This window comes from Cryptomeria japonica, chromosome 11 (assembly GCF_030272615.1).
Source record: "Cryptomeria japonica chromosome 11, Sugi_1.0, whole genome shotgun sequence".
NCBI lineage: Eukaryota > Viridiplantae > Streptophyta > Pinopsida > Cupressales > Cupressaceae > Cryptomeria > Cryptomeria japonica.
Window position 1 is genome coordinate 191,874,419 of NC_081415.1, and position 22,739 is coordinate 191,897,157.

General features: G+C 37.6%; 1 protein-coding gene and 3 non-coding genes across 5 annotated transcripts in view; 3 read left to right on the forward strand and 1 right to left on the reverse strand.

Annotated features, from left to right (window-relative positions):
• The window catches only part of LOC131071102 (uncharacterized), a 43,384-nt gene that overhangs the window by 17,589 nt on the left and 3,056 nt on the right, over positions 1-22,739 (reverse strand). For both annotated transcript variants that reach the window (XM_058006807.2, XM_059214129.1), the window contains exons 2-3: positions 16,681-16,984; positions 1,918-1,986 (exon numbers count right to left, since the gene is read on the reverse strand). In XM_058006807.2, coding sequence (XP_057862790.1) covers positions 1,918-1,986; positions 16,681-16,929 — 318 coding nt within the window. In that variant the 5' untranslated portion in view covers positions 16,930-16,984. The remainder of the gene's footprint in view (positions 1-1,917; positions 1,987-16,680; positions 16,985-22,739) is intronic.
• Positions 18,266-18,336, forward strand: TRNAA-AGC (transfer RNA alanine (anticodon AGC)). Its single transcript has one exon. It is a non-coding gene; the product is annotated as a tRNA-Ala (tRNA).
• On the forward strand, positions 18,464-18,534 carry TRNAS-AGA (transfer RNA serine (anticodon AGA)). Its single transcript has one exon. It is a non-coding gene; the product is annotated as a tRNA-Ala (tRNA).
• Positions 18,856-18,926, forward strand: TRNAA-AGC (transfer RNA alanine (anticodon AGC)). Its single transcript has one exon. It is a non-coding gene; the product is annotated as a tRNA-Ala (tRNA).

The window sequence follows — 22,739 nt, forward strand, 5'->3', positions numbered from 1 at the left end:
TACTTGTCGCATTTTGGCATGGAAGGAGGAATTTGTGCATTTTTTAAAACTCCATTGCCAGTGAAATACACTCCCTTCCTTGTCTTGGGCACAAATTTGAGGTGGAGGAGGAATTTTGATAGGGAGGAAAAATCCTCCTTGATCAAGGAAATGCACTCTCCTCTTGTCCTTGAGCGCAATTTTGAGGTAGCGGAGTTATTTTGCCAAGGAAGGAAAATCCTCCTTGACCAAGGAAATGCGCTCTCCTCTTTGTCCTTGAGCACAATTTTGAGGTAGTGGAGAAATTTTCAGTGAAGGATGAATTCCTTCATGCCCAAGAATAGACTTTTCGTGCCTTTGCCATTTCGGGGAAAATTTTCAAACAACCAAAATTTTGATCGTATGCCTGCTTTTCAACTTTTCCAGATTTAGAATTGGATATTTAGGAGTTGTGTCATTAGTCTCCTACCAACTGCCAAATATAGGCTTTCCAAAAATAGACTTACTAAAAATAGTAAGTTCTTCCAAACATCAAATTAGGGAAAACCGGGACACTGTGACACTAAAAATAGACTTACTAAAAATAGACACTGCTAAAAATAGTAAATTTATTTAAACACAAAAATAGACCAATCCAGGCCGCAATGAAACTTACTAAAAATATTAAGTCCTCAAAATTCGCTCAAATTTCACTAGTAGCTTCCTTGAAGGGTTCTCATTTCGATGCTTCGTTCAGATTTCTTAAAACCCTAAGTTATTGACATCATTTCTAAGTCTGAAGGGTAAAAACCCTAAAATAGACAATACCAACTTCCAAACTTAGCCAAAATTTGGTTGTTTCTCTTTTATTTCTGGTTGTTTCTCTTTCATTTCTTCATAGCAATTCTCAAGTTTATCCAAACACTTAGCCAAATATCCATCATTCCATTCCTCTACACATGCATTTTGTGTTCTATCACTACAATCTCTTCCTTGGATGATGATATCATCCACTCAATGATGTCCTCCTCTCAACATCCAAAGTCTTGCTCCCTACAATGTACCTAAAAAAAGACAAGGAAATGTTGTGAAGTACAAGTATCAATCAAGTTCATAGTTAGCAAAATGCAGAGTTCGAAGGATAAAGCAATAAGCACAATGCATTTCTCAATACATCAAAATCGTAATTCTCGACTTGATGACAATATTAAGACTATATCTTGTCTAGGTTGTATGTTCCTTAAGAATCCATTCCCCACTTAGTCATTTTATTACTTTCCAAGATCAAAATCCAAACCAACAAGACCTTACAACTCATTCCTTAGGGTCGAGACACGACACATACTATAAAAGATTTGGTTTATTCAGCAAAAAAGAGGGGGTCACCATTTGCAATAGGGCTACGTGTAAGCACCCAAGACAAGTATTAGTGTGAACAGAGTATATTACCTAACTAGTTCCCATCTAGGTCCTATTCACACTCAATTTAGTTTACTTTGAGCACATTTAGGTCATTTACTCTTAGTGTCTCATTCCATATGATTGTGACACTTGTCATAATCCTATATTGTCCTATCTTTCAACTTTCATATATAAACAAGATTCCTATTGTACATTATGTATCTCAATGCATAGTCCAGCATTCATTTCATACTACCCTCTTGTGAAAGGTTGTTTTGGTTTTGCAAGTGATCCTAATTGCTTGAGTCTATTGTGTAACTCTTACAACAAGAAGATGCAAGAAAAAATCTACAACAAACGAGTAAAGATTAAGTTGGAAAGACAAATAACTAAAAATACAATCAGCATAGAAACTTCAAACCAGCAGAAAACAAACCTTGAATCCCCCCATACTCTATAAGCTTATATCAGTTAATTTTTCCTCAACAGGCTTATTGTAATCAATGCATAAATATTTTAACCAGCTGGAATCAAGTATAGCAAAGACAAGTTTCTTACAGGTCGAGTAGGTGCACCTGCATATAGATGACCAAGCTTTGCTGAATTACAGCCAATCCAAATATATATCTGTACAATATAGTGAATCGAATATAAAATAAGCATGTCAGTTCTAAAGAATGTATCTATGAATCTATTAACTATGTAATATAAATTTAAAATACATACACTGCTAAAGTACTTAATACAACAACTAGTCGCTACAGAAGCTGAAAGGTACAAGGTATAATTTAAACAACTAAGATAGAAATTAATAAAGGGATTTAACTTATATTGTGACAGCCATGCATAGCAAACTGAATAAATTTGAGCATAAGTGATGCCCAGTTGTCTCCACTGAGATCAGATCAGCATATAGATCCATTATTTGTACGGTTTGAAGACAAAGAAAAGCTATGTTTCTTTGTAGAAAATAAGCTTCTGGTTGAATTAACTCTTAACTTCATGTATGGAAATTCAAATCTATGTGATAAGGTTAGAGTTTGTACCTTAGACATGCAATGTATATTATATAATTCCAAAAATATTTTGTTATCATAATGAAAAAGAAATAAGAGAAATCACAAGTCAACTCTATAGTTGGTCACCTCAAACCTAATCATCCACAGCTGATAAATCTCCTGAAGTACAACTGACTATGGTGCAGCCAGTAATAGAGAAGAAGAAGAACTCAACAAACAATATTTCGGACTCCACTAGATATGTCTTGGGTTTTGAATATGGAGGAAATGTGATTCAAATGGGGCTTCTCTATAGACCAAAGTAATATGATACTATCTGTTGTGAGGCATTCACACATCGCCCCATCGCAAATGGGGACCCCCACTTTTTTCCTGCTTTCTAGGATAGTGTTAGAGTCCTTAGCTATTAGCCTTTGCATTAGAGGGGTGTAGGTGGTCAAAAGCCAGGAGTCAAGTGGATAGCCTTGTGTAAGGTGTGAAATGAGTAAATATGTTAGAGCCTTCACTTCATGTGCATGTCGTCAAGAGCGTACTTCATAACCATCACCCTTGGAGCGAATTCCTCTAAAAGCCTTATTTGAATTTGAATTAGAGCATTTGAATGAAGATAGTGAGCATGATTTTGATTTGAGATCACCTCAAATGCTCCTTCTTTGGAGCAAAGTTTACTTCATGTGCTCCATGATAGGAACGAAGCTTGCATTTTAGGCCCTCATAGGGAAAGTTTGACATGGTTTTGTGAAGGAAAGCTTGAGAAACCTAAGGATTGAATTGATAAAACGATGAAGTAATGAAGGGTTCATTTTGGTTTTCACTTCACCTTCAAGGCAAGAGGAGCAAACTTCACCTTCATGAACTGAGATACATGAGTGAATTTCATGTTTTAGCATAGGTGAGCGAACTTCATGTTTTGAAGGAGATGAGAGAACTTCATGTCTTGGAGTAGGAGAGCGAAATTCATGTCTTAAGGTAGTGGAGCGAAATTTATTTTTTTTACTTCATGAATTCCAAGTAAGAGTGAATTTCTTTCATATGCTTTGAGCTGATTAGATTTGAGGTAGAAAGGAAACTTCATGAACTCAAGCACATGAGTGAACTTCAAGAATCAAGGTACATGAGCAAACTTCATGTTTGGAGGGAGATGAGTGAACTTCATGTTTGGAGGGATATGAGCAAACTTCATGTACTCAGGCATATGAGAGAACTTCACAAACTGAGCAGGGTGAGCGAACTTCACAAACTGAGCAGGGTGAGCAAACTTCACAAAATGAGTAGGGTAAGAGAACTTCATGATTTGAAGGAGATGAGCGAACTTCAAGAATCAAGGTACATGATCAAACTTAAAGAATCAAGGTACATGAGTGAATTTCATGATTTGAAGGAGATGAGTGAACTTCATGTTTTAGCATAGAGGAGTGAAATTCATGTTTGAGAGGAGGGGAGCGAACTTCATGTTTGAGAGGAGTGGAGCATAATTCATGTATTCCTAAATGAGAGTGAATGTCCTTCATTTGCCCAAGGGATGATATAAGAGTATTTACTTTGAGTCAATCAAATTTTCAGTTGAAAGCAAACAAGCCCATTAGAGAGAACTTCACAAATTGAGAGACAGGAGCGAACTTCACCTTCTAGCATACGAGAGCGAACTTCATGTTCTGAGCTTCAAGAACGAATTTCAAGTAAACTCTACACCATGTGTTCCTAAGTGAAGGCAAATTTGCAAGATTGATTACAAGACCACTACCTTGAACTGATTTGATGTTTGGAAAGAGTCATTTTGAGTTGAGAAGATGAAAGGTGAAAGTTCAAAGATCACTTCATGTGAAGCAAGTTTAAGGGTAACTTCATGAGCATTAGTGTTGTAGCGAACTTCAAGTGCTCCTCTCTCTAAATCCTCTTATCAAACCTGCAAAACACATAAAATCAAGGGATATATCAAGTTAGAAGAACTATCAAAGTTATATATTATGTATTTGATACCATGTTTGTTTTGTTTTGCAGATGAGAGAGGATGGTGATTACAAAGCGAAAGGAGAAAGATTGTAAGATCTACATCACCATGCAAGGAAGAAAACTTCATTTACAAGCATAAATGCCCAAGAGGAATCTCAACTCTCACAGCACCAGGGAGTCACAGAGAAGGAATTCCAAAGAAGAGAAGCAGTGATGACATCAAGAATTTGTTCCAAGGCAACATCAAATACTTCAAAACTAAGACGAGGACAAGATCTATACCTTGCACCTCCATGATTGAAGCCATCAAGAGAATAGTTTCAAAAGAGTTAATCAAAGATTAGAAGATCATCATCATCACTGCTGAAGCTGGATAATATTGAGTATCAAGAAATATTCCTTCATGATGATCTATCAAGCCTACAAGTGCAGTTAAAGGTGGAATCCTAGTCATCATCATAGTCACCACTCGCCAATCAGAGAGGTTCCACATCAGCATGTCTAGATGCAATGTACTTGACTTACCCGTGATGGCACGAACATCGAGGCACCTACACCTATTATCTATTGGTCATGCCAAAGTGTTGTAATTATTTCATTGGCTAGAATTGAGTTTGTTGTAATAAACCCTAATTAGGGTTTTCATTGTAAGATCTTGACCATTGATTTCAAATCGATCTGAGCCATTGAATTGTATTGAGAGCATTATAAAAGGCTCAAGCTCTTCATTTGTAAAGGTTAATAGTTAATAGATAGTTAGGAGAATAGCAATTAGAGTAGAAGTTAGATTAGGAGAAGGCAAAGATTGTTGCCAAACCTTGTTGTAAAGAACAATTGATTTCATTGAAGTTATGGTGAATTTGATTTGTTACTTCAACAACTTGAATGATCTTTACTTCTCATATTCGCTTTCTTGTCATTAGATTGAATGGAAGGATTTGTTGAATGCATTTGTGTGGAATCCGTTTAGTCCATACCAGGAGAAAATCCAATGTTGAAAGCCAGCCCGGAGGTGACTCTACCCCTACTGGATGGAGATTCCACACCACTAGCCTCTTACTGATTGTAAGTGCCCCTTGTGTGGTCAACTGGAATGATATGAGCTTAACTTCAAATTGTTATGCGTCCATTGTTTATGCATTGACTTGAATGGTGATCAATGTTTGATGGTAATGATTTGAACATCTTTGAAATGTCCTTAGAAGATTGCACTGAGCTTGTGTCAAATTGTTCAAGTTGATGGTGAGAACTCGCCCAATAAGATTCCATCTAATCATTCACCCATTTTCTTACATTCTAGGTCTAAGAATAGAACTCCCCAACCCTTTATCTTTTGCCCTTTTTTCAACTCAGGTTAGTTTAGGAACAAAAAAGCATCACAAGATTGCAACATCAAATGATTAAGTTCTAGCGATTCAAGCATTCAACAATTCAACGTAAGTTGCCTTGTGATACTAGTAATCACATCATCAAACTGTGCTTATCCACATGTCAAGGCCTGACATACAAGAACCTTGGAATTGTCTCAAGTGATCCTTAAGCCAATCTTCAACATTTGAGAAGCTTTTTTCAAGAGAGGATAAGATACTTTTGGTTATTTTATTCTATGTTCGCATGTGCATAAAAAACACATCAACACTATCTTCTATTTAGAATCCTATACAACCCAAATCTCTCTCTCTCTCTCTCTTGTCATATATATATATGGGGCTTCTTATTGAGAAGCTCTAGAATCTAACTTATAAAAATCAAGGTTGCACAAAGATGTATCTTCGGCCCCCCGAGATGTGTCTTGGGGACTGGGACGTGAGGGGAGACATGCCTGCACGTAGGAGATGCTCCACCGCCATCTTTGAGCGTCTCCCACAGTCTCATAAGAAAAAACAAGAAAACCCTAAAACGTAACAAAAAACACAAAGCACAAGGACAAAAGCCAAAAAATAACGCAATGCAAGGAAGAAAACGACGCTCGGAAGGAAAATCGTGAGGATTCACGACACCAGTCAAAAGGATTCATGACACTAGTCAGAAGGATTCACGGCAACGTTGAGGAAGTCCATGCAACTTTGAAAGGTTAGTCTACAATTAGAATTCAGTTCGAATGTCCGAGTCTATATTAATTCATTGTCACCACTTCCAAACAAATTGTTTCTATAGAACCCTATCTTAGATGCTTCATACAAAGCTCTGCTAAGCTTAAAAAAAGCATGTAGGAATACTGGATTAAATGGGACAACCAAACCTTAGGAAAATTGGCAGTTCCATATGTGATATTGATGCAAAAAGATTCATGAACAACATACTACTATACAAGTATGTAGTGTGTGAGGTGATATAATTAGTGTTGATATCCTATGTAATATAAATGATATGCAATCAAGAAGATAAATATGCTATTAATATATAATGTGAGACAATATAATTTAACAGTGTCAATATCCCATGTCGGACAATTGATATACAATCAAGAAGAGAACTCTAAACTAATATCTGATATTCTACATACTAAGACAAATTGAGGAATGTGATAGACATAATATCATGAAGACAAATATATGACAAGCTACATTCGACATTCAAGTGTTAGAGGGACGTACTTTAACCAAGAGACTATACAAATCTCATAATAAACAAATGAGAACGCTAAATCAAGCCCATAAGGGTTGAAATAAATGGAAAGATGGACCACTACTATACAAGGCCACACATAAATAAGCACCTCCCTTACAGTCAATTACATAATGATAAGGACCACAATGGTTTAGATAGTGTGTCTATTGATGTGCGTTTTATGACACTTCGAACAAAAAATAAAATATTGAATACTCTATCCTCTCTTGAACAAAATCTTCTCAAATGCTGAACAGCAGGATCACTTGAGATGACTCCAAGGTTTATATATGTCAGGTCTTGACATGTGGATAGCTTCAATGGTTGATGTGATTGTTGTTTTTACAAGGGGACTTGTTGTGACCTTTTCACACATTGTCCCATTGCAAATGGGGACCCCCTGCTTTTTTAGGTCCTCTTTGTCTTTTGGTTGTGTTTCTCTAGGTCTTTTCGTAGCAATCCTTTCGGTCTACCCAGTTTGCAAATGCTTTTTGATGAAATTTGATCGTCTGCAAGTCGTTTGAGCGAATTTGGCTAGGTTTGGAACATGTTTTGCCTATTTAAGGGTTTTGCCCTTCAACTTTAGGTTTGAGGTCTTTTCCTTAGGGTTTTGGAAAATATGAACCTTGCAATGAGGTTAGGGCCCTTCAAGGAAGCTACCAGTGAAATTTGAGTGAATTCTGAGCACTTACTATTTTTAGTAAGTTTCACTGTCCCAAGTTGGCCTAATTTTTCCAAAAATCAAACTTACTATTTTTAGTAGTTTCTATTTTTAGTGTCACTATGTCCCAGTTTGCCCTAATTTTAACATTTTGAAGTACTTACTAGTTTTAGTAAGTCTATTTTTGGCAGGTCCACCTCAGGCAATGGTCACGACACTGAAGGCAAAGCATTCCTGAAAATCTGTGTCTAAATCCAAAAAGTTGAAAAAGTAGACAAGTGGTCAGAAAAGCAGCTAAGTGCAAAGTTCTTTCCTGAAGTGGAAAAGCATGTAAAATCTGCTAAGGTCGAAAAATCCACTTAAAATCCAAAAATGGCATCTGAATTTGGAAAGGTGAAAAAATGTCTAAGGCAGTGAAGAATTTCTAAGTTTGTACAATGTTCTCCTTCATTCAGATCAAAATGCATATCAAGTTAAGGATGGTCGCCAATTTGAGATCATGAAGGAATCTTAAAGTTTTCAAAAAAAAATTCCATCATATGGAAATGGCACTCTAGCAAGGGTTAGGGCGCCAAAGTGAAGTATAGGAGGAATTTCCTCCTCCAAAGGAAATTCCTTCACCTAAGCAAATTTCCGCCCAAACCTGAAGGAGGGTGCCAAAAGGGGGTAGTCAAGGAATTTTCCTCCAAGGCCAAAAATCCTTCACCTAGTCAAAATTCTGCTTAGGACTAATTGAGGGCGCCAAAATGAGATGGAGGAATTTTCCTCCATGCTAGAAATTCCTCCACATGGTCAAAAAACCGCCCAAAGAAAGGATAGGGCAACAAAATGGGGGTCAGGAGGAATTTTGTACTCCAAGCTAAATTCCTGCATAGCATGAAATTGGCACCCAAACTAGAGAAGGCGTGCTAGAAAGGGGAGAGGGAGGATTTTCTCCCTCCAAAGGAAATTCCTACACCATGTCATTCTAGCACCCAAGATAGGAGTAAAGCGCCAAATAGGGGTCAAGGAGGAATTCCTTGATGATCAAACAGTCTTTCTCGTAGAATTTCCACCCAAATCAATATGCATGGGCGCCAAATTGAGGTCACGAAGGAATTCCTTGAAAAACCAAAATTCCTCCACAAGTTGTAAATTCCGTGCAAGAATAGCGGATGAGCGCCAAAACAAGGAAAGGGAGGAATTTCCTTCCAAGACTAGAATCCTTGTTCACATGGAATCAGCGCCCAAGAAGGTGATGAAGCATTGAACTGGCATTCAAGAGAAAATAATTAAGAAAACATATATTCCTCCACAAGGTCAAAATAGTGCCCAAGCAAGGAGTCAAGGCACCAAATCAAGGTGATGGAGGAATTCTCCTCCAAGCACATTTTTCTTGCAGCACGTGGAAACAATGCCCAAGGTTGCAAACAAGACGTGAAAATCAAGGTTCAAGAAGAAAAGTTTGAAATTCAAAAATTCCTTGAGGAAGAAATGTGCCCAAGGTAAAGAATTTCAAGGCACGAGGAAAATTGGTTGAGAGAGGATTTTCTCTCTCCAGGACTCTGGACAATACAAAATTCCTTGAACATAGAAAATGGTCAGTGGTCAGGAAAATCTTCCTTTGGGATGAGGTGTGCACAAGGACATGAGAAAATTCCTTCAGGACAAGAAAAATCTCTCTACAAAGATTTTCTCTCCTAGAATTCCAGACATACAGAGATCCTTTAGAAGTGGAAAAGATTGTTAAAATTCTTCCGAAACAGGAAAATCTTCCAAAATGTCTTTCGTGAGCCCGAAATGGAAAGATTCTTGTAAAGGATGAGTTGGCGACATCCAAAGAGAATATTCTATATTAATGAAGCACAACCCAAGAAATTATAGAAGTTCCTACGACGGCGGGGTCCACTTGCATGCCAAGAATGTATTAATGCATGGCAACATGATGACACATTTATTGCTGGTAGGCATTAGACCAAGTGACGATTGATTCAATGCATGATGGTTGTCATACTTAATGAGGTGATGGTGCATTTATTGCACAGTGGGCAATTTATTGCATGATGGATCATTTATCACATTGAGCGAATTTGAAAGAAGTGGTGCATTTAATGCACAATGAACACCATTTTTGGCAGGAATGTTATTAATTGAAGGCATTTAATGCACAGTGAACGCCTTCAAAATCCACGCAAGTATGCAAATTGCAAAACAACCTAATTTGGCCAATCAAATCATAACATCCAAAGATACTCAAATTGGCCGATTAAGACACAAAATTGCAAAGCTAGCAAAATTGGCTGATCCAACCATCATATTGCAAAGGTCTTCAACTTGGCCGATTAGGTCATGAGCTGCAAAGGTGTCTTAAAATACCGCCACCAACCAAATCTTGCAAAGGTTCTCTAAAAGGTTGCCCAAACATATGAAGTGCAAAGGTTTCTCTAAAATCCGCCATGATGATCATGTTGCAAAGGTGCCTCCAAAAGCCGATTTGACTAAATGATGCAAAGGTATTTCAAATTTTTGCCAAGAAAGCTAAGATGCAAAGGTGTCTTCAAATGTTGCCTTGATCATGACTTGCAAATGTACTTGAAAAAGCCGCCAAATGAAGGAGTTGCAAAGGTCCTCCAAAAAGCCGCCACAATCCAAAGTTGCAAAGGTCACTTAAAATGCTGCCTCAATCCCAAGATTGCAAAGGTCCTTCAAAAAGCCACCCCAATCTAATCTTGCAAAGGTGAGTTGAAAATCTGCCTTGATAGTGACTTGAAAAGTTACCATGAAATGTCGCCTTCAAGCAAAAGTTGCAAAGGTGAGTTGAAAATCTGCCTTGATGAATGACTTGCAAAGCTATCTGCAAAAGTCAATTAAGTGATGACTTCCAAAGATGTTGTCAAAAAGCCACCATGATGACGACTTGCAAAGGTGTTGTCAAAAGCCACCATGATAAAGACTTGCAAAGGTATATGCAAATCCACCTTGATGCAAAGTTGCAAAGGTCCTAGAAAAAGTCGCCTCTAAGCAAACATTGCAAAGGTGATATAGAAATCCGCCAAGTATGCAAGATACAAAGGTCTCTAATTCACTTGAAGGCAGTGATTTTGGTTGAAAGAAGATTTCAAGATCAAATTGAAGACATCTTTTCTCCATGTTGAGGGAAAAATTGTGTGAAGTCACATTGCATCAGACTTGTAGCAAACACAAAGTCAGACATATAAAAGTGGAAGGAAAGTGAAATTAGTACGTATTCTATGTGTTTGACACACTTTTGTTTGCTTTGCAAGTGATTAATGTTGATATTAATTAGGGAAGGGCGGATTCATATTGCCTTGGGCAACACTGGAATCCACCCAAAAAGGGGCTGGCCCCTTTTCCCTCCAACGTGGCCCTATCCCCCACGCTTCATCTAATAAACATTCAACGTGTTGTCCAATAGGGCCGACCCTATTAACAAAGGCAGTTAAAAAGGAAATAATTAAAAGATTAATTATTTGGGAAGCCGACCTAGTTAAGGGGTTCGCTCCATATAAATAAAGATTAAGATTCATTTGTTATTCAATCAAGCAAACATAAGCTCTCTCATCCTATGCGAAAATTCATATGTCTACATAGTGCGAACTTCAGTCAACTTCAAGCAGCAACCTCATTCACCATTTGAAGATGCGAAATTCACCTTAGGGTACTTGGCAACATTCAGGGTATGCACAGCAAACTGATTGGAGGTTGCACAGCAAACTGATTGGAGGTTGCACAGCAAACTGATTGGAGGTTGCACAGCAAACTGATTGGAGGTCTACCAGCCATCCATATCCAACGAAGTACTAATTGAAGGACTGTCAACTTAGAGTCATACACAACATAATTCTTAGAAGCCTACAATCTGGAGAAGGGAGCAGCAGTATCTATTCTGCATATGACAGCAAGTGAACGTTGAAGGCACCTCCTGCACAGCAACATCTGAATCTGCAAATACAAGAGATAAGTGTTGTAATGATTACATAACTATAATCCATAATCAGATCTAAGGATCTTTTCTGGCTGGGTTTTTCCTCCTAGGAGGTTTTCCCAGGGTAACTGTGTCTTGCTCTCAATTTGTTCATTTCTATATTGTCATTTTCTTTCAGTTAAACTAACTAATTAGAAACTAAGTCTAAATTCTAAGTTATATCAATCTGAAAGTGTTAAAATTAACAATTAAGTAAGGAATCAAGAACAAGTCAACATCAAGCTCAAGCTCTTCATTTGTAAAGGGGAATAGTTAAGAGTAAATAGAATAAAGAATAGTTAATAGCAGCTAGAGTAGATTAGGAGAAGGCAGAAATTGTTGCCTAAGTTGTAAATAAACTTCCTTTTCATTGAAGTTATGGTGGAATGTGTTGTTTCTTTTACACTTGCATGATTTCTTGTTGGATCTTCACGTTAGCTAATGATAATTAGGTGGATGAAAGAATGTTGTGTATGATTTATGGTGAAATTCCTAATCCATACCACTAGCAATTTGTTGATTGCAAATTCGCCTTGTGTGGTCAACTGGAATACTTGAATGAGCTTAAATTCAATTGTTATTCAATCATTGATATGCATTCAATTAATGGTGTCTATGCTTGATAATGATTTGAAAATAATCTGATTTCCTTAGAAGATTGCACTAAGCTTTGTGGAGTTGTTGCTTTGCATGTCAAAGCAAGGCTTAGTCAAGTTTCACCAAAGATTGTCCATTGTTCCTACTTTCCTAGACTTCCTCAACCCTTTCCCTTTTGCCCTTTTTTCAAACTCAAGCTAGTTTAGGATAAAAAGCATCACAATATTGCAACATCAGATGATCAAGTTCCAGCAATTCAAGCATTCTTGTACAACGTAAGTCCCCTTGTGATTCCAACATAATCACATCAAACCATTGAGCTTATCCACACGTTGTGACCCGACATTGAGAACCTTGGAGTTATCTCAAGTGATCCTTATGTGAATCTTCAACATTTGAGAGACTTTGTTCAAGAGAGGATAAGATACCTTGGTATTTTATTTTGTGTTTGCATGTGCCTAAAAACACATCAACAGATAGTGCGAAAACTTGTATGGCAGGGATAAGAATCCTTGAACTCTTATGTAGGTGAACTTGGGAAATTGAATTAACCAAGCACCATATTTCTTCACTAACTCTTGTGCCTACGGAGATAATCTTTGATGGATACTGCCTTGCAACTTCCTTGTTATATGCATGGAGAAAGCATTGTTTACTCTCCTGCAATGCGCCTTATTATGGAAGTGCAGTTGTGTGTAGTTCTCACATGCTCTTATTTCTCCTTTTCCGTTTCCAATTGGGCCTCTATACATCAATCCCATATACTCATAAGCCCTTGCTAATGAGTAGAAGATATAGGAGCTCATGTAAAAATGCTTGGTGCACTCTAGTCTTCTTAACTATAGATCGATGTTGTTACTTATGATCTTTGCCCAATTGATCTTCTCTCTACCCATTGTCACTACTTCCATGAAGTAGAACATCCAATTCTCAAATGAGGAAGCATGAGGACTTCCCATGTTCCGGTTGACCAGAGTGATCAAATCACTAAATTCTTCCTTAAAGTTTGGTCGGTGAAGCTTGCTAGGTACTTTACTGAGGGCGGGCCTAGCCTTTGGCAACCAATACTTATTGATGATAACTAAGCATTTGTCAAGATCATCCTCATAAATTGATATGCTCCTTCCTTATTCTTGAATATCATGTCCTTAGGGTCCAGTATATTCAATGGCTCATTGATGGCAGCTTTCGACAAATGCTAAGACTTTGCCATCAGGTGCCTTTATTTGCCTTGTGTCCACATCATAATGTCTAGCACATTCAACCATTAGTTCATTGCACTGGATAGCTCAGGAAAAGCCAACTGCTTGCACAACTACGCTCTCAATCATCTTCTTTGAGACTCCAGTAGACTTGCTTGTGTAGAGAGGGTCTTGAAATTTCTTCATGTCAATCTTGCCCAAGTTGGTGTCTCCAACATTCGCCCACGGTGATGTGATCTTTGATTCAGGTAGCATCCCTCTCAAATCTTCCTTAATGAGAGCCTGCCTTGTGACACCTTTGGCCTTTGGAGCTGCCATATTCTTCCTGTGAGAGTTGCTTAAGTTAGGGTTTTGAAGGTAATTAATGCATATAGGATTGAAATTCACCTACTAGGATAGCAATTTTCATCTAAAAAACTTAAATTTCAATAAATTGCTTAAACCCTAGGTGCTGCTATAAAGCCTAGACTGTCAAAAATCAGATTTTGCTTAAAAGATGATTATCAAAAGACAATGAATTTCCATTAGAAGACGCATCAGCAAATTAAGGATTTTGAAAACAAATGTTTGAAAAGATTTTTTTCTCTTTTAAGTCCTCCGAAACCCTGATCTGTGACTGTAACATCACAAAATCAGGCCTGATTTATGATATGTAAAATGATCAAAATGTCAAAATCAGACCTGTAAGTGACTGCTTTAAAATGCTGATGTTTGAATTCTGCCTCTTAGATTTGCAAAATTCGCTTCAATGATAGCTGTAGCAATCCCTAGAATTTGCAAATGCATGAGAGGTTTGCTAGTTGAAGAATGAAATTCACTGATTTTTGCTTTAATTGCAGATCAAATTCGCTGTTTTTGTTGTGGATGATCGCTGCTGATGATAAAGATTCGCCTGCTCCAATGGAAGAATTCGCTGATCTCAGGCTTTATGTCTGCTGGCCTCAAATCAAATTTGCTGGAATTCGCCTACAAAAGATGTAATGCGCTGCTTCTGAAAGTAAATTCACTTCTCAATGGAGAAGATCACTGCTGAGTAACAGAGACAAATCTTTTTTTTAATGATGGTTGATCAAATGAAATGATGAGCCATCTTAAATAGGCATTGATCACTTGGGGTGTGTCTTTTGCTTTTTCATTTTCCTCATAAGGCCGACTTGGTCTTGCCTTTTCATTTAATGATTTGCATTTCCCATGTAAAAGGCCAACTTGATCTTGCAATGTTTTATTTTATTCATTTGAATTTGAATCCCAACGGTTATTTGAATTGGATTAGATAACCCAAAGGTTGGCCTTCCTATCCTCTTTAGTGCCAAACTTTGCCTTCATGTTATGCCGTGGATTTGGGGATGCTAGGCATATGCCGTGGATTTTGAGTGGTGAGGCATGTACCGTGGAATGGAGGGGGGTCTGGCATGTGTCGTGGGAAGAAGGGAGTCAGGGATGTGCCTTAGGAAGGATCGGGATTTTGGAGGATAAAGCATGTGCCATGGGAAGGATGCATGAGGGATGTGCCGTGGGGAAGGATGGATGAGGGATGTGCCGCGAATTTGATGATGCAAGGAAGGTGTCGGGATTTGGAGGTGGATAAGGAAGCTTTGCCAAGGATATGTCGTGGGATGAAAGGCATAAGGGATATTGCAATTTTCATTGTATTCCCTTCAACATTCTTCCTTGATTCGCCAAAGCAATCAAATCCTGATTTTCAAACAATTTCAAGTCATATTGCTAAGTCATGGACTTAGAAAGGAGAGGCACATGCCGTGGATTTGGGAACACGAGGCACATGCCGTGGATTTGAGAGCATGAGGGACATGCTGTGGAATGGAAGGCATGAAGGACATTCCTCATTTTGGTCAGTTTGACTGGACCTAGCCTATCCTTCTGTTTTTGCTAAGGCATTGTCCTCATTCAATTGATCCAAGTCAAGGATTGGGCATGTTTGATACTTCATCACTTGATAACTGCTCCCACATCCTTGCTTGTTCTTGGCTTCTAAATTCTCGGCTTAACATCTTGATCTGGTTTGAGACATCATCCATTGATTAACTTTGATCTCCAATCCCTTTCATCACTCAATCTCTTCAGAGCTGCTATGACTCATTTCAACCTAAAGGGAGACTAGACTACTACCAAACTGCCTGAGACTTAGGATTGTTGGCAAAAAGAGGAGATCCCCATTCGCGATGGGATGATGTGTGAAAAAGCTCACAACAGTGTCCACTAATGTTCTTTGCCCTAAAGCAAAGAATTGCACAAAAGACAATGCTGATCAGTAGGTGTTATCAGAAGATGTTTTTCAAGAATCATGTTTAAGGCACTAATGAAGAATAAGAGACATAATCTTTCCACAGTGCATAATAGTGATAGAGAATGCTGCTGGATATAACTGTATGGTAGCTTATTGCATTGACATTTCAGATCACACTCCATGATCCATTATCAGGAAGTGGAAAACTAGGAATGTCATTATTTTGAGACTTTCCAAAACATCTGATCATAGGCATAGAATGTTGAGGCAAGAGAGCAATGTTCTTAAAACTCTAATTAGAAATCATCTTTAATTTGCTGAGCTCTGCCTCCATTAGTGTTACATTGCACTTATTATTTAATTTACTTTATATGAGATTCCTTAAAGTACATATGTACCATAAAAAGTAATTTAGCACTTCTACCTTCTACTGTTCTTCCTTTTATTTGATTTATAACTTCATAAACTTGAGCCTGAAATATTTTAGCCATTAAACATTTGTAATAATATGACATGTTTACTTGTATTGATCGAATAGATCAATGCTCGTCATAGTTGCACATTGGCATAATCATTATCGCTTTCATCTTATACTGTGTTTTCCCTATATATGCAGCCATTTGCATGACTTCAAACATCGTAGCATGAAACTTGTACAGCAATGGCACAGCATGGCCATAGTGTAAGTGGTCTTCAAATATTCAGGTTAAATTTGGAAAATGTGAACACAATAAACAAGATAATAAGAAAGAATTGGAGAAAAAGGATTTTATTTTTCAACAACTTGTGTTTTATTCTCATTTTTAACTGAACATTGTTTTTCAAATCAAATGTGAGTTTGACTGGTGCATCAAATGGCATGTCTAAACAGAAGTTTAAAATGCATTTTAAAGAAAATTTGCTTATCTGATTTCCAGTTTAAAGTTAGAATATAACAAAAATCCATTTTTCCATGATGCCATAACTCTATACTAGGCTAGTAGGCAGGTAGAATCCTTGCCAACAATATGATGAGAAAACACAGCAAGCCCTGCTTCTACATTTTGCTTCAAGATCGAAATGAATACCTGTTTAGAAAGGCTTATTATCTGAAAATTTAGGGTAGCATCATGAGCCTCCTCAGTAAAACAGGTGAGCTGTAGATTCACATTATTAGACATGTCTCCTGCAGACACACTTTGACTTGAGCATTGTTTGTTCAAACTGAAAGTAGTTTCTTTGTCACTCCTACTGTCAATCGCACCATCATCTATCATAGGCCTTGAAGAGGATTGATTTTCTAAATCACCATCCAGACACAAATTGCTCTCTGCCATAGATATCTATCAGCTTTGATTACTACTCACAAGCTGAGACATCTATAATTAGCTCCTAAACATAACAAGGAAATCAAGTGAGATAAAAATTGCATAGTGGATTGAAACCAGCAACATTAGTTAAGAAACAGTATCTTGCATGTGCATAGTTATCTTATTCTATTTTCAAACATGCATAAACATGTAATTGACTCAAGGGATCATAGCTCTGTAACTTCCACTGACTACTGAACACAAGCAAAAGAATATACATAAAATGATGGTTTCCTAATTCTGTCATTAAAAGAGATGGCTTACATGTAACCTCATCCTTGCTATTCTTTCATAGACAGAGAGAAAAATATATTCTACTGATAATATGATGTCAACAGACATGGTTATTTAATGTGTCTGTCCTTCAAATAGCACACCAAACTCTTAAACTCTATTTTTCATCTCATAGCATAATTTATGGGATGGCCACATAGAATATTGATTACAACCAGTAACTAAAATATGAACACTACGTAATTATCATATGGCCAAATGTAAAATACCTGAGTTCTAGATATTCAATTCAGGAATAAACTAGTTGCAGATGTAAAATTCAGAACAATAGAGACTTGAATAAGATGATTGAAAACTCAGTGTTTCCAGATTTCAATGATATCACTGAGAAATAACATTGCAAGTCTAAATAATATATTGAATCCCAATAATATTTCCAAAGATTAAATTATTCCAGAACAGATTATATTCATCCTTCAGCAGAATGGCTTACACGGTGAATACACAGATGCAGATATAAAAATAAACCATCCTCAGAATTACATATACAGATTTAATCATAAACTTTGCTCAGACCAGAAATTAAGGAGTAAATTAAATTAGATCTAACAATGGCAAATAAATCTCAAACTAACTGGCCTGCCTAGTGTTGAAGAGATCACTGGCTCCTTCCACGGATATCCAATTATTGCCTTGCGTCTTGGAAATGTTGTTAATGAATCATTCTGCATAAATATCGCATATGAAACTGCCAATTTTCCCAAGGTATGGTTGTCTCATATAATCTAATAGTACTACATGCCTTTTTAAAGCTTAGCAGAGCTTTGTCTCTTTGGGTAGGCTATAAGCTTTATGCCTTAGAATTTCTATAAGAGTTAATTTTCTTTGTAATGAGTTAAGCCCATTGCAATTTCACACTCCTTTTTGGGCGCTTGCTTTAGTGTGCCTCCTCCTAGGTCATTTTCAGCCTATTTTGGCCTTATATCCAAACTGTCGTCATATGCTCATGAGATGCCTATTGGTGTTGGAAATAAGCCACACCTGGACCGACGATGGATTGGTCCAAGAGGGGCCAGTAGCTCAGTGGTAGAGCACTCCAGCAGCGATGGAAGGTCCTAGGTTCGAGTCCTAGCTGGTCCATGTCTCAACATGGTATCAGAGCCAGGTCCAAGCTAGGAGCCCCAAGCACACGAGAGGTGTGGCTTAAGGGGGGGTGTTGGTGTTGGAAATAAGCCACACCCGGACCGATGATGGATTTGTCCAAGAGGGGCCAGTAGCTCAGTGGTAGAGCACTCCAGCAGCGATGGAAGGTCCTAGGTTCGAGTCCTAGCTGGTCCATGTCTCAACATCTTTAGAACAGAGATAAGACAACAAGTTCGATCATAATCAGGCAGATCGAATTCATGTACAAGCAGACCAATTGATGGTGAGAAATTTATGTAGCGTGCTCGGGGGTGACGATGAGAGCTTATCGTCTATGGTTGGGAAGGCAACAGATCTGATGTTTGCCTGTGGTTAACGAGCACTACCTTAAAATCAATATGGTATCAGAGCCAGGTCCAAGCTAGGAGCCCCAAGCACACGAGAGGTGTGGCTTAAGGGGGGGTGTTGGTGTTGGAAATAAGCCATACCCGGACCGACGATGGATTGGTCCAAGAGGGGCCAGTAGCTCAGTGGTAGAGCACTCCAGCAGCGATGGAAGGTCCTAGGTTCGAGTCCTAGCTGGTCCATGTCTCAACAATGCCCTGATCCAATGTCCTAGACTTGTGCACTCTACAAGCACCTTGCTTTGGTCCCTTTCTGGATGGACTATGGCACCTAGCGCTTTAGTCCCTCCAAAAGGGGCCCAGATTTAAACCTCTTGGAGTGTCGGTTCCCGCCATTTGTGATCCAATCCGAATAAATTGATATGATCGTTGGAAGTCAACTTAAAAGTAAAAATACCTTGAGAACCCCATATAAAGGCATCATTTCTAATCCATTTAGACATCTAGCAATTTTATTCACAAGCATTCCTACTTCCTTTAGGAGCATATCTGAGTACAAGGAGCATCAAGCTACAGCAAGCTATCTTAAAGTATGTTTTCATGATAGATTTTGTTATGATTTATCATGTTATTGCATCAACACTTGGAGGACTTATCTAAAGAGCACTGCATCATCACCATTATCAATCTTGAGGTATACTCTTGTCAATTCAGCATTTCACTTCAGATTTAGCCTCTGCCCTACTAGGGATAAGCTCTCATTTCTAATCAATCGTAGCTGTAGTGGATGTTAATTCCTACCCGGGGTTTGACTTAGGCACCTCCTATACAGTACAACATTTTTCCTCTTTTTTGTGTTCACATTACAAATTCAACAACCGAAAGTTGCAGGATTGTAGAGAGCAGACTGAGACAGCTCCAATTTTTTAACAAGCAAAAACCCCTGGACTATGCCGATTTGCACATGTCGGACACTTTTTGGCCGAATTTCGAGGAGAGTGATCTACAAAGCATCATGGTCCAAAATCTCAAGTGTTATCTAACAAAAACACCTTCAAGACTAGGAACCTAGCACACTTGTCTGTAGTATCCCCAAATAGGGCTAATAAAAACAAAGACCAAAGTTCGCACAAAATCTAGAAATTTATTTGCATATAAGTATTTTCATTTCAAACCCAGAATTTTACTCAGATTTCAGATTTGATTTGTGCAACTAAAAGTTATCGATATTAGATTATTTCTGAGCTACGAAAATACAACAAAAACCCTCATTAATGCCCAAAATTTTCAAAACTGAAATACAATGTCTTTCCTTAAACTTTCTAAGAAAAGAGCAGAGATAAATATACAGATTTCAATACCAAAACTACCTCAGAACTGGTTCAAAATAATTTCCAAACCCTAGCCGACCCTCAAAGTGGCCCTAGGCTTCCAAAATGGTCAATGCTAGGTCTATTTTATGTACTCTTCAGTAGCCATCTGTAAAGTGCTCCGAAATTGATGGTTTGCAGCTGTAGATGATTCCAGATCTGAGTCTTCAACACTGAGATTCTCCTCCAATTTGGTACCCAAACCTAATGGATAATTACAGCCCAGAAATAATAATGTGCTAGGGTTTCACAAACCGGAGTTCTTCCACTGAAACACACTCTTCTGACTAGGGAGAACCCATATGTCTCACCGAAATCAAGAATACTTACGGGTTTCAATCCTCAAGCCAAGATGCAACAGCAATAAACAGAAAAATTCCTCACACAATGAGCTCAAAATGAGCCCAAGGGAGTTATATAACAACTCCTAAAGAGATGAATTAATCTCCACCATTGAAATTCCACCTCTTAATCCAATGGCCCAAAATAAAACCCTAAAATATGCTCTTATCAGCTCCTAACAGATGTACACCCCTTTTTGGCAATTTGTTACATGTTTTAAAAAGTCACTTGAAGGACATGAAAAGGGGACAACTTAAGTCCTTTGGCTAAAAGTTTCTTTAATTGCCTAAAAAGACGTGCCCATAACTTAAAATAACTTAAGTTCACTTAAGTTGCATTAAAAGACATGCACACAACTAAAGAATAGAATTTAGAGCAAACCAAGAACTCCGTATCTTCCCAATGATGCTCTAAGTCCTCTTCCTCTTGGATAGTCCAAGGAAAGGACAGCCAATGTGCTGCTAATCCTCATGATTTGAGTTGGAGATATTACATTGTTCGACATTTTCAAAATCAGATTTCAGTGACAGGTTCCTTTCTGTATCTTATTTTCAGATCTATACTTTTGTGTTAGCTTTCTAATCTGATTCTGTTTATTTATGCTGAATCTTGTCAATTTTGCATCATTTAATCTAATTCTTGCATCTTTAGATCTAATCATATCCAATCAACATTCAAAAGGGAACAATCAGTCACAGGGTTCAACTCTTCTATTGAGCCTAATTGGTTGTTCCCCAATGAAAGAGTTTGGAAATAGTTCCTAGTTTGCATTCTTAGGCTACTCCATTTTCCTATATTTCAACACCATTTCCACAATTTTATCACTTTATTTTCTGCAACACCAAGCATTACTATTTTTGAAACTTGGGAATGATTTGGAATGAGGCTTTTAGATGCCTATTTATAAGTTTTTTTGTGACTGCTCAGGTAGGAGATGGAGCTCATAGGGCATTAGAATTAAGGTTTGTGGCATAAAGATCCAAAAAGCCTTTTGAGTGAAAAAATTTGACATTTTTACTAATCTACCACAGGGTACACCTGGGAATCTTGAGTGTGTGGTTAGGAAACATCTAGGAGTTCCTTGAGTGTGTGGTTAGGAAACATCTAGGAGTTCCTTGAGTGTCTTGAGGCTGTCACAAAATCTTGACAACATCTCCAAACCAAGGGGATATCCCAAAAAAGTCCCCTCTTTGAAATAGATGTCTTCAAAATGTCCTTGGGTACTTGGTATTGGTAGTGGGATGGCGAAGGGACATTTCCTCCAAATCCCCATGCCCCCAAAACATTCCCGTCCAAAAAACACCTAGTTTTCAAGGAGGGACGCATCCCCACGGAACAAGTGTAAAAAGAGGCATTGGTTCCAACTTCCTACATACCATCAAATCTAAAATGCTGAAGTTTTGATGGGAATTCATAAACTATAATCCAAACATCTACTCAGCAAATAAATAAATTTAGAGAAAACCATAGTCACTAATTTGAAAATCAAAATACCATTGTTGTATTTGGAATTTGGTATTTAGAATAAAAATTTGTTGAAATACTTTTAAATTCATTTTAATTGTTCGAGTTCTTTTTAATTCATTAAAAAAAAACTTGAGGTAAAAATCATTACAAATAGCTTTTTCCTGTTTTTTTTCTTGTTTAGAGTCTTTTTCTAATTTACAAATATTAAAGTGTATAAATTGTATATAAAATACCTACTTTTGTTTATTGAACAAAATAAACTTTATTTGTCACTTTTCTATAACAAGCTGCTTCTAAAAATTATCGTCACCAAATTTCAACACAAATTTGAACCAAGTGACTTAGGAATAAACTAATATGAACTTGTAACATTAAATTGTCAATATAAAATATTCAATGTACATAGCTCTTTTTCCATAATTTATAATATTAAAACGTGCATTTTAAATATGTCTAACGACCAAACCCTGTGATGGGATAATAGAAAAAACAATAAGAGAAAGAATCTATTTTGGAAAAGCCCGGGATTAGGATTTATTAACTTAATTTTGAGGAACCGGCAAGGGGTAATCCAGACCAAGGTGGGGCAGGTGCCACGCGAAGATTGGAAGTTGGGCCTTTATAAAAGGAGGCTCTTTCTTCCTTGGCACCAAATCTAATAATGTTGCAGAGGCTATGATATTATTGGAAAGTCTGACAATGGTAAAATCAGTAAATTGCTCATAGCTAGAGATGGAAGTAGACTATCAAATGGAAATAAATGGTTGTCACTTGTCCGCAGGAAATGATCAGGGGCTAGAATATAGAGAATTTAGTTGATGATATAAAATCCATACCAGGGAGATTAACAAAGTGATGTTTATGCATTGTCTGAGAA